This window comes from Lontra canadensis, unplaced genomic scaffold (assembly GCF_010015895.1).
Source record: "Lontra canadensis isolate GAN:19392208 unplaced genomic scaffold, GSC_riverotter_1.0 scaffold23, whole genome shotgun sequence".
Lineage (NCBI taxonomy): Eukaryota > Metazoa > Chordata > Mammalia > Carnivora > Mustelidae > Lontra > Lontra canadensis.
This window is the reverse complement of record NW_022631017.1, coordinates 6,205,544-6,217,836: the sequence shown is the minus strand read 5'-3', so window position 1 is coordinate 6,217,836 and position 12,293 is coordinate 6,205,544. Positions and strand designations below refer to the sequence as shown.

The 12,293-nt window shown below is 36.0% G+C and overlaps 1 protein-coding gene across 10 annotated transcripts in view; it reads left to right on the top strand.

The window, feature by feature from the left end:
• UBR2 (ubiquitin protein ligase E3 component n-recognin 2) overlaps positions 1–12,293 on the top strand; it is a 123,399-nt gene that overhangs the window by 41,382 nt on the left and 69,724 nt on the right. For all 10 annotated transcript variants that reach the window (XM_032862166.1, XM_032862165.1, XM_032862164.1 and 7 more), the window contains 3 exons: positions 7,006–7,136; positions 9,559–9,697; positions 10,559–10,621. In XM_032862166.1, the coding sequence (XP_032718057.1) occupies positions 7,006–7,136; positions 9,559–9,697; positions 10,559–10,621 (333 nt within the window). The remainder of the gene's footprint in view (positions 1–7,005; positions 7,137–9,558; positions 9,698–10,558; positions 10,622–12,293) is intronic.

The following is a 12,293-nucleotide window of genomic DNA, read 5'->3' as shown; positions in this document are numbered from 1 at the left end:
AATTTAATTTATGAATTAAGCACAGTAAGAGACTGATAGTAACATTACAATAAAAGTTATGTGAATGTGCACTCACTCATTTGTTCTTATAATATTGTGCTGTGATGATATGAGATAGTAAAATGCCTACTTTGATGAGATGAAGTAAGGTGAATGCCGCAGGCATAATAATGTTAGGCTACTGTTGAGCTTCTGAGTGTATATATGAGAAGAAGGACTATCAGCTTCTAGTCTGCAATTGCCCTGGGAGTGCCTGAAGCTGTGGATAAGGGGGAATTTAATGTATCTGACAAGGGTCTAGTATCCAGAATATGTAAGAACTCAACAACAAAACCACAAATAACCCTGTTAAAAATGGGCAAAGGACTTGAATAGGCCTTTCTCCAAAGAAGATCTAATACAAATGACCAATAAACGCATGAAAACATGTTCAGCATCATTAGTTACTAGGGAAATGCACATTGAAACCACTTCACACCTACTAAGATGGCTATAATCAGAAAGAAAGAATGTGTGTGTTGGCGAGGATGTAGAAAAATTAGAGCCCTTGTACATTGCTTAAATGGGATGCAGAATGATTCAGTGCTGTGGAACAATTTGACAATTTTACTGTTCCTCCAAAAATTAAATAGAATTGCCATATGAACCTATAACTTCACTCTTGGGTATATACCCAAAAGAACTGAAAACAAGTATTCAAATAAGTATCACCCATAACATCTATGGGTGGATGGATGGAATTGTGGTACAGTGTAATACTACTCCGAGGTAAAAAGGAATGAAATACTGATACTTGGTACAACTTGGATGAACCTGCCAAAACATGCTAAATGGAAGAAGCCAGGCACAAAATACCACATATTGTATGATTCCATTGATATAAAATATCAGAAAGAGGTAAATCTGTAGACAGAACTCATACTGGTGATTGCCAAGGGAGGTGGAAGGGGAGAATGGGGGGGAACTGCTTAATGGGTAAGGGGTTTTACTTTGAAGTAATAGAGATGTTTTGGAATTCTATAGACGTGGTAGTGGAACAACATTATGAATGTAGCAAATACCACAGAGTAGTTTACTTTCAAACGTTTAAGTTTAGGTACTGTGATTTTTATCTAAATAAATTTGCAAAGAAAAACCTAGGACTTTTGTTATCTTTCAGTCTTTGTTTTAGAGTAAACTTAAATCACGTTCTAAGAAAATTTGCTTTATTTTACTCTGTTGACCTTATCCTCATACATTAGTAGGGTTGCTATCTAATAGTGCAGACTTGAGTTAATTTCCTGAATTTTAGGAAGATGTTACCAAGATCACCTTCCTGGCTGAAATTATATGGTCCTGCCTGAAGAATTCATACTTCAGCAACTTGGCAGAAAATAAAACCTCCAGACTCTGCCATTTAATTCCTGTTTAAGAATTCAGCTAAGAGAAATGAAGTCCTCAAGGATAAGACTGTAAGAGAAGCTATTTTTAAAATAGCATTATGTTTAGCATTGCTGGTCCCCCACTCATTAAATTTATACATATATCTAGGTTTTTTATATTTTGTGCTTGAAAAGGAAGAAAGCTATATAATATTTGCAGTGTACTTTTTTTAAAAAATCTGTCATAGGATTGTTTTTATTGAATGTAATTTTTGTTATACATTTGGCCTGCATCTTAAGACAAAGTTGGAAAAAGCTTAATACATTTCTATAGGGATAATGCTTAGTTAGCACTTCCACAGGTCTTGTCAACTCATTGCATATGGGATGGGACATTTTTTTATTGTATAGGCCAAGGGTCAGCAAACTGTGGCCCCACAGGCCAGATCTTATCTTCAACCTGTTACTGGCACCACCATAAGCTAAAAATGGTTTTTATATTTTTAAATACTTGGAAAAAATCAATAGGATGGTATCTGTGGAATGTGAAAATGATAGGAAATTCAAATTTTGGTGTCTATAAAACAATTTTATTGCAACACAGCAATGTTTGTGTTTATTGTCCAAAATTGCTTTTCCACTACAATAGAAAAATTGAATAGCTACAACAAAGACCCTATAGTCTACAAAAACTAAGAGACAGTATCTGACTCTTCACAGAAGAGTTTGTGGACCCCATGTGTATGCTGTCAGAAGCATTGTGTTTATTATACCTGCTTCCCCCTCACTAAATGGCAATAGCATCTCCCATCACTGTGACAATAGTAAATGCCAGACCAGGTTTCCAAATGGGCCCTTTGGGCGTGTGGGTAGAGTAAGAAGGCTGGAGTGTCCCCTTTGAAAATCTTCATAGGAACTATAAGAAACTTCTCTTAGGTCTCTGCATTAGGAAATGTTACTTTCTCTTTCTATGGGTCTGGTAACTGATTGTTCCTCTTACTGAAGCTTTTGGGAAATAGAGTCAAATGTTTGGAAACAGTGCCTGTCTATAGTAGCTGTTCGGAAATTGTATAATATGTCTGTATAATAAACACGTTATCTTGATTTCATTTTCCTATCTTTATTCTGGTTTTGCCCTCTTTGTACATCTTTTTTTTTAATATTGTACTTTGGATGTATTCTTAAGTTGTTACAAATCCTTTTTGAAGTGAGATTTAATTCAGTAACAAAAGCACTGAGTGAACAACCTCAGTGAAGACTTTCTTTTACCTGAAATTTTTACTTATCAGTGCTGCTCCCATCTCAAACACAGATTTGTGATTATTAGCTAAATATTATGCTAAGTATTGTGTTTATTTCTTTAATTCTCAGAACAGCCCTATAAGATAAATACTGCTGTTATGAATATTTTATAGGTGCAGAAGCTTGAGTTTTAGGAGAGGTTAAAAAATTTGCCCAAAGTGTCTTAATAGTAGTATGGACTCCAGTAATGGAATTCTTTAACAGTATTTTGCACTGATTTTATTTTATTTTATTCTCCAAATTTTTATTTAACATACAGTGTAATATTAGTTTCAGTGTAGATTTTAGTGATTCATCACTTACATACAATACCCAGTGCTTATCAGAGCAAGTGCCCTCTTACCATTACCTACTTAACCCATCCCCCCGCCCACCTCTTCTCCAGTAACCATCAGTTTGTTCTCTGGTTAAGAGTCTGTTTCTTGGTTTGCCACTCTTTTCCCCCAATGTTCATTTATTCATTGTTTCATTTCTTAAATTCCACCACATGAGTGAAGTCATATGGTATTTGTCTTTCTTTGACTGACTTATTTCAGTTAGCATAATACTCTCTAGCTACATCCACATTGTTGCAAATGGCAAGATTTCATTCACTTTTTTCACTGAGTAATATTACATTGTGTGTGTGTGTGTGTGTGTGTGTGTGTGTGTGTGTATCTCACATCTTCCTTATCCATACATTAGTCAGTGGACATTTGGGCTCCTTCTGTAATTTGGCTGTTGATGATGCTACATTACACTGATTTTATAAATAATTTTCAGCAGTGGAATTGCTTTTTTTTTTTAAATAAAATTCTAATTTTAAAATCCCAATAATAAAAGAGAATAAAGAATTTTTTTATTCCAGTGTAATTAGCATACAATGTTATATTAGCTTCAGGTACAAAATATAATGTTTTACTAGTTCTTTATATCACTCACAGCTCATCAGGGTAAGTGTACTCTTAATTCCTTTCAACTGTTTCACCCATTCCCCATCTACTTCCCCTCTGGTAAACACCAGTTTGATTCCATATATTAATTTAAGAGTTTGTTTTTTGTTTATCTCTTTTTTCTTTGCTCATTTGTTTTGTTTCTTAAATTCCACATAAGTGAAATCATGTGGTATTTGCCTTTCTCTGACTTATTTCACTTAGCATTATACCTGTATACATGTTGTTGCAAATGGCAAGATTTATTCTTTTTTATGGCTGAGTAATATTCCATCATATATATATGATGCTTCTTTATCCATTTATCAGTGGACACTAAAAGCAGTATTATTAATGAATTTACTTTTTATCAGTTGAAATGTGTATTAATTACTTGCTAGAAAGTCAACTTTGAAATAAGGGAGGTGGTTTCGATAATTATTTAGTTTCTAGTTTATTACTAGTTTCAGTTGGGGAGTATAGGAAAAGTCCTTATTCATAGCTTATTTGCATATGACAACAGTTAAAATTGTTATTGTAATACAGTGTATGCTTACACTTTAAAAAAATGACACAGGGGTGCCTGGGTGGCTCAGATGTTAAGCATCTGCCTTTGGCTCAGGTCATGATACCAGGGTCCTGGGATCGAGCCCTGTGTCAGGCTCCCTGCTCAGAGGGAAGCCTGCTTCTCCCTCTGCCCCTCCCCCTGCTTGTGTTCCTGCTCTTGTTGTCTGTCTCTCTGTCAAATAAATAAATAAAATCTTTTTTTAAAAAGCGTATGGCATAAAAAACTAGTTTTCCATAATTCCCACTGCCTTCTAATGTAAGCAGATATCCTTTTTAGTAATATGCCTTGTGTTCTTCTAGTTTGAAAGAAGAGTAACTCACAGTTGACTCACTGACCAGGGTTTGCATTCTATAAAATAAATGTAATCAAAGAACTACAATTATTAGTCATAATTGATAATACAGTATAGGGTGAGATGATCATTTATTTACAAATTCCAACTGACTTATGCTATCATAAGAGCACTTTGAGCAGAAGTCTTCCTTAGCATTTAATGAGAATCTTAAGCAGACTCCACAGTGTGCATGGAGCCCAATGGGGGACTTGATGTCATGACCCTGAGATCGTAACCTGAGCTGGAACCAAGAGTCAGACGCTTAACTGACTCTGCCCTCTAGGTGTCACCAGAAATAATTCTTCTTAATGACTGACCATCTTTGAAGACGTTAACTTGTATACAGAGATGGCAGAAAAATCTAGCCCTGCCCCAAACTGGGTTAATGTAATGGCAAAATTATTAGTTGGTGATCCCCAGTATGTAATATTACATGTCTTAGAGTGTATTTTTATATTCCATTTTAAAATATAGGTAATTACATATTTTTAAGCCAGTGTGTAATTTAAACAGGAAACAGCTTTACCAGGCCCTTGGATTTATATAGAACAGTTTGACTACTACTGTCTTGGATTCTCAAGAATTGGCATTTGTTTCTGTTTCAGGACCTATTTCGTTCTTATAAATTCTGTTTATTGTAATTCTTTCATTCTCTAAATGTCTTGTATTGTGGGACATAATTGTGAGAAATGAGTGACTATATAGCAAGGTAATATCACCAAGCAAACTGAGCTTTGATTCTACTTTGGTGTAGAAAGAGGTTCATATTTTTTTTTTTTTAAGATTTTATTTATTTATTTGACACAGCAAGAGAGCACAAGCAGGGGGGAACAGTAGAGGGAGAAGCAGGCTCTCCACTTAGCAGACGGCCCAAGGCAGGGCCCCATCCCAGGACCCTGGGATCACAACCCGAGCCAAAAGTAGGCGCTCAACCATCTGAGCCACCTAGGCAGCCCTCCCGCCATGTCTTAAGATTTTATTTATTTATTTGTCAAAGCGCACACAAGCAGGGAGAGTGGCAGGCAGAAGGAGAAGCAGGCTCCCTGCTGATAAAGGAGCCTGATCTAAGACTCCATCCCAGGACCCTGAGATCATGACCTGAGCCAAAGGCAAGACTTAACTGACTGAGCCACGCAGGCCTCCGGAGGTTCATATAATTATTAATACCCATTCTTTTATGACTCTCCAGGAGGTACCAGTTCTAGTTCCTTCTTGGTATGGATGGTTTCACTATGTTAGTGACTTCTAGTCTCTGAAAGAAATAGTAAAATAAACTTTGCTAGTAGGATAAAAAAATTTTTTCCCATGGGACATATAAAGCAGACCATTGAGAAGATTTTAGGTAAAAAGTCCTGTAAGACAAAAATCTTCTTACTCTTCTTACTTTTTCTTATGTTCTTCACACTCTAAACCCATCTCCTTTAGGAGTCTGTCTTTTTTCTTCCGTTCTTTTTATTCCCCATCTCCATGTGTTTTCTATCAGTTCCACGAGGCTTATCTTTGGTGAGGATGTACAAAAAATCTGTATCCTTTATGTATATTTGCAGTAATGCGTTGATTCCCATTCCATGATGTTGGAGCATACTGATTTTCCCTTTTTCATAAAGATATATTTATTTTAGAGAGCTTGTCCACAAGAGGGAGGAGGGGCAGAGGGAGAGGAAGAGAGAATCTCTCAAGCAGACTCCCCACTCACCAGGGAGACCGCTGCTGAGCTCAGTATCACAACCCTGAGATCAGGACATGGCCCAAAGTCAAGAGTTGGATGCTGAACTTCCTGAGCCACCCAGGTGCCCCAGAACATACTATTTTATTATTTGAGGAAGGAATATAATACTACTTAGCCATTAAACTAGGTAACAAGCAAAGCTTTAAGATTAAAATTGTGTAAAACATTTTGCCTAAAAGGTATGATAAAGTTAGTGTATATTTACAGTAATACTTTTTCACATTAACCTAGAATTTTTGTGACTTACTCCCTGTTAAGTATAAGGTGCAAAGTTCCCCTTCCATACATAACATGACATGCACTGCTGAAACAAAGTAGACAAGGGAGTGATTCTTACAGCATCAAGGGGCGGTTTTCTGACCTTGTTTTCTGACTGTTTAGAGTCGGGCTGAAAATGAGGCTCTCCTTTATACCTATAAACTAAATTATCTGTCCTTAGGTATCATTACTTTGTTTATTCTAGAAATTGGGGATTAGTAGGATATGAAGCTATAAAGATGGGCTGATGTTAGGTTTTAAAGATCCTGGAATGCCATTCTTAAATTTTTAGATTTATTCATCAAGGGCCTTGGGATGCCATTGATTATGTTTAGGTTATCCAGTAATTGGGATCATTATAAACAGAATGGTTCAGGAAGCTTGATTTGGTAGGACGTACAGGATCAACCTGAAGAGAAGCCAAAGCTGGAAGATCAGTCAGCTGTTCACAGTAGTATTTTGAGGGGTGGAGGCAGAACAGGAAAGAGGAGAATTAATATGCATTTAAGATGGTTGCAATTTTTATTTTCTGTTCTTAACAGGATCCTCTTGTGCATTTATCAGAAGATGTGATAGCAAGAACCTACAACATTTTTGCTATTATGTTTAGATATGCAGTGGAGATACTAACCTGGGAAAAAGAAAGTGAATTGCCAGCAGATTTAGAGATCATGTAAGTACAGCCCTTTTATTCTTTGTATTCGTATTTGCTCAAACTCTGTTTTAAGCATTTTGATTCTAATTCCTCAAATTAATTTTAATACAGCTAAGATCGAACATACTCTCTTCTAGTAATTAGTTTTCGGTAATACTTTATTTCAGAGTTTTTAAATATGTGTGATCCACTTGGTTGGTAGAGATTTCTCCCTGTTCATTGATTAGTTTACTTAAGCCTCGTATTTCAGGCAAAGGCACTTTTCTGTTCTTTGTGTGATAAACCTGATAACTCTCACATTTTTACTGTTTGCATTTTGATTATTGAGGTCGCAAACTTGTGACCAGAGAGTTGGATTCTGCCATAGCTGTATTAAGGCTAGGGGCTTACTTTTCCATGTGATGTGCCTGCCTCAAACAACCTTCCCTTTAACTTTTAATTCTAACCAAGTTTATTGGAGTCCTGTACATACTTAAGGTTGATTACAAGTTGAAGTGAGGGTCTGATGAACATCAGTGGTTTCTTTTTTGCCTTTTCAGTACTGTTCTAGACACTTAGGCACTTCAGTGTTTTTTAATAAAGTGAGATGTTAATTATACTTTTTTGGAAATGTTGAAAATAATGCCTTATGAATCTATCTTCACATGTATCCATATTGCCATAGGAATCTTCACATATATCCACACATACCCATATATGTCGTATGAATGTATCTTCACAATATCTTGCAGGTATTGCAGGCTGGTTTCCAGACCACTGCGATAAAGCAAGTCGAATGAATTTTTTTGGTTTCCCAGTACACGTGAAAGTTAGATTTACACCATGCTGTAGTCTAGTAACATTATGTATAAAAAACAAAGTACATAACCTTAACTTAAAAATACTTCATTGCTAAAAGATGCTGACCATCATCTGAGATTTCAGGGAGTCATAATCGAGGGTCCTGCCTCAATGTTGTTGGCTGCTGACTGAGCAGGTAGGGGGTGGCTGTGGCAGTTTCTTAAAATAAGACAACAGTGAAGGTTGCTACATCAATTGACTCTTCCTTTCACTTGAACACTTAGAGACCATTACAGAGTTTCAGTTGTCTCAGAATACAGAGGCCCAGGGAGAGGGAGAGAAACAGGAAACAGCTGGTCAGCGGAGCAGTCAGAACACATACAACATTTATACCTAAGTTTGCAGGATTAAATGGATGTGGTTCCTGGTGCTCCAAAACAATTATGACCGTAACATCAAAGATCACTGATCAGTGATCACAGATCACCATAACAAATATAATAACGGTGAAGATGTTTGAAATATTGCAAGAATTACCAAGACATGATGCAGAGACATAACATGAGCAAATGCTGTTGGAAAGATGGCACTGAAGAGGCTTGCTCAACACAGCGTTGCCACAAACCTTCAGTTTGTAAAAACAAAACAAAAAAAACCCACAATATCTTCAAAGCACAGTAAAACAAGATGTACTTCAAGTTGGGAACCGTTGATCAAAGATACAAATTTAGACCCTAGAGAATAGAAGAGTTTTGTTTTTATCTTTTTGTTTCATTGTAGGTTCAAAATCACCAGTATAGAAGGGAAAAGAATGTAACTTGCTTCTCTTATACTGGTTTCCTGACTTTTAGTAGATGGCATTCCATCTTCACAGAAACCTGAATCACCTATACCCATTTAGATTTCAAACCCAGCTGGTTCTTCCTCCATCAAATCATATAACTTCTGTTCTCCATTACTGCTGTCCTACTCCAAATTAATTAATTTCATCATTGACAACATTGCCTCCCTAGCTGAATTGCTATATCTATTCTTATCCCTCACGATTCATTCTCCACATGGTAGCAAAGTGAACTTCAAGGCAAACCTGACTGTTACTTATTTTTTTTTAGGATCTCTAATATAAATCCCAAGTGGGGCTTGAACTCATGACCCCGAGATCAAAAGTCACATGCTCTTCCAACTGAGCCAGCCAGGTGTCCCAGTGGATTGTAAAATATTTAGCAGGATCCCTGGCCCTTAACTGCTAGATGCCAGTGGCACTCCTGCCCCAATCATGACAACAGAAAATGTCTCTAGACATTGCCAAGTGGCTAGTTAGTGGAGAAGTGCCTCTAGTTTAGAACCATTGATAGTTTGACTTTGGGTCTCAGGTTACTTCTCTTGCAGTTCTCTGAAGTCCCAGACCTATTTTACCCTGTTGCAGTTTTTTGTTCTTCTTGATAAAAGCCAGTTCACTTAGAATTACATGTCAAATACATATCTTCCCCAACAGATAGTGGTGTCATGGAGCATGGGAACCACAGATGACTTTGCTACAGATACGTACCCAGTACCTAGCACATCCCCTGGCACTAGAACCAAGTGTGCTCTTACTTAATCAGACTGGAGCTGGAGAATATGCAGTTACATAATATATAATTAATGTTTTACCCCACAGAGAGAAGAGGGATACCTACTATTGCATGCTGTTTAATGATGAGGTGCATACCTATGAACAAGTTATTTATACCCTTCAGAAAGCTGTTAACTGTACACAAAAAGAAGCCATTGGCTTTGCAACTACAGTAGATCGAGATGTAAGTAATTTTCATTATATTAATGTCACATAATAGATTTGAACCTTTATTACAGATAAGCTATTCTGGGAAAATTGAATAGTCTAGACTATTTTTGTTTTAAGGATTTTATTTATTTATTTGAGAGAGACAAAGAACACAAGTAGAGGGGAGGAGCACAGGGAGAGGGGGAAGCAGACTCCCCACTGAGCAGGGAGCCCAATGTAGGGCTTGATCCCGGGGCTCTGGAATCATGACCTGAGACAAAGGCAGACGCTTAACCAACTGAGCCACCCAGATGTTCTTAGGCTATTTTTTTTTTAATTTCATTTGAATATTGGGACAGGTACATACTGGGTATAAATGTAAGCTGTTGTCAGAAAGTTTAGAAGGAAATGTAGATGGAGTTACCCTCATTCTATCCCGTGATTAGAAATATTCAGTTATGGGGTACCTGGGTGGCTCAATCAGTTAAGCATCTCCCTTCAGCTCAGGTCATGATTCCAGGGTCCCTGCTCAGTGGGGAGTCATCTTCTCCCTCTGCTCTTACCTGCAACTTGTGCTTTTTCTCTCTCAAAGAAATAAAATCTTAAAAAAAAAAAAAAAGAAATATTTAGTTATGAAAACAGATATTATAGCAACCTAGAAGAATAAATGTTATGTCATTTAAGGAAATATACTTATTAGTGAGTTGAAAATATTAGGATGGTTTTAAAAGAAGATAATTTACTTTTCATCATTGAATAGAATGAATGTTGTAAATATTAAAACTGACTGGAGTTGTTATATGCTCAAATATGTTTATTTGTTTACTGGATGAAAAGTTATTAATACTGAATATAATATTTTTACATGTTAATTTAAAATATCTTCATTTACCAGGGTCGTAGGTCTGTTCGATATGGAGATTTCCAGTATTGTGAACAAGCAAAATCCGTGATTGTTGTAAGTAATTTAAAAACATGCCTACACTATTATTTTTTTTATTAGTTTAAAACTCATTCCATGTTTTGACATTTATGAACACATATTTCTGCCTTCATGAATATAAAGCCAGCATCAGCCAAAAGTCATGTTTAATGATATGTTTCTTGAGCATTGCATTATTGCTCTATTTTTTTAAGGTGTGTAAGATTAATATTGAAAATGAACATTTACATGAGATACAGATTTTCTGCCTTCCTATTTCTCTATCAGAAACATCTTAGGAAGTGTTTCATTTTTGTTTTTGATAGCATGTCACATTACTTTTTAAGACTTTAACTGACTTAGCACCAAGATCAGAATTCAAGGGAGGTTGTTTCTTTGTAACTTATACCAAGGTATGCTGCATATAATAATAGCACTTAATGTATTATTTCTCTAAAAGAAAACTATTCCCCACATTTATATTTATTTTAAAAAGTAAGAATTATTTTAAACTCTTCCATGTAAATGAATTTTATGTAAATGTCCTTTTTGTTAAGTATTTTAAATATGCAGATAAAAATAGAGATAACATAGCAAATGCCTGTATGCCCACATTATACGGCATTTTCCTCATACTTTTTTTATGTAAATAAAATAGTGTAGAGGATGCTGTATTATCCTTTCTTTATCCTATTCCCTTTTCTCCTACCCTAGAGATGGATAACGATGTTTATTAATTCGTTTGTTCATTCTTGTGCGTACCTTTATGCTTCCATTTATTAAATCTGTTAACATTATATGTATTGATTTGGAGGCCTTTAAACATTAATTCATAATGTTTCATAACAAGATTCATACTGGATGTATTATACTGCAGCTTTCTATTTCAGTGTTGATACTAGGTTTGTGTGTGTTGATGCATGTACCTGTGAAGTATGCCAATTATAACTTTACCATAATTTTGCCATTCTCCTACTGATGGACAATTAGGATAATTCCTTTTTTTTTTTTCTTTTTTTGCTATGACTAAAAATCCTGCTATGGACATTGTTTTGTCTCCTTGTTGCGTAGATGTAAAAGTTTCTCTAGGGTATATACCAAGAAATAGGATTTCAGAGCATTTTCATCTTTACTAGATTTTGCTAAGTTAGTCTCCAGAATGGTGGCACTAATATGCATGCCCACCAGAGGTGTATAGAGAGTTCCCATTTCTCCACAACTTTGTCAAAACTGTATATTGTCAGATTTTTAAATTTTTGCCAATTTCATGTGTATGGATGGCATCTCGTCAATTAAATTTGCATTGTCTTAATTATGAGTATCTTCATATTTTCTTTAAGATTTTATTTATTTATTTATTTGATGGAGAGAGAGAGAGCACAAGTAGGCAGAGCTGTAGGGAGAGGGAGAAGCAGGTTGCCCGTTGAGCAGAGGGCCTTTTGTAGTGCTGCATCCCAGGACCGTAGGATCATGACCTGAGCTGAAAGCAGACACTTTAACTGACACTGACTGAGCCACCAAGGCACCCCATCTTATTTCATATTTATTTATGTTTTCTGTGAATTTCCTATTCATATCCTTTACCCATTTGGGGGGGTTTGTCTTTTTCTTACTGTTTTGTTAGGGGTTCTTTATGTAACCCAAATTGTGGTCTTTTGTTAAAAATATCTTTTCCCACGATGTGACTTAATTTACATTTGTCTCTGGT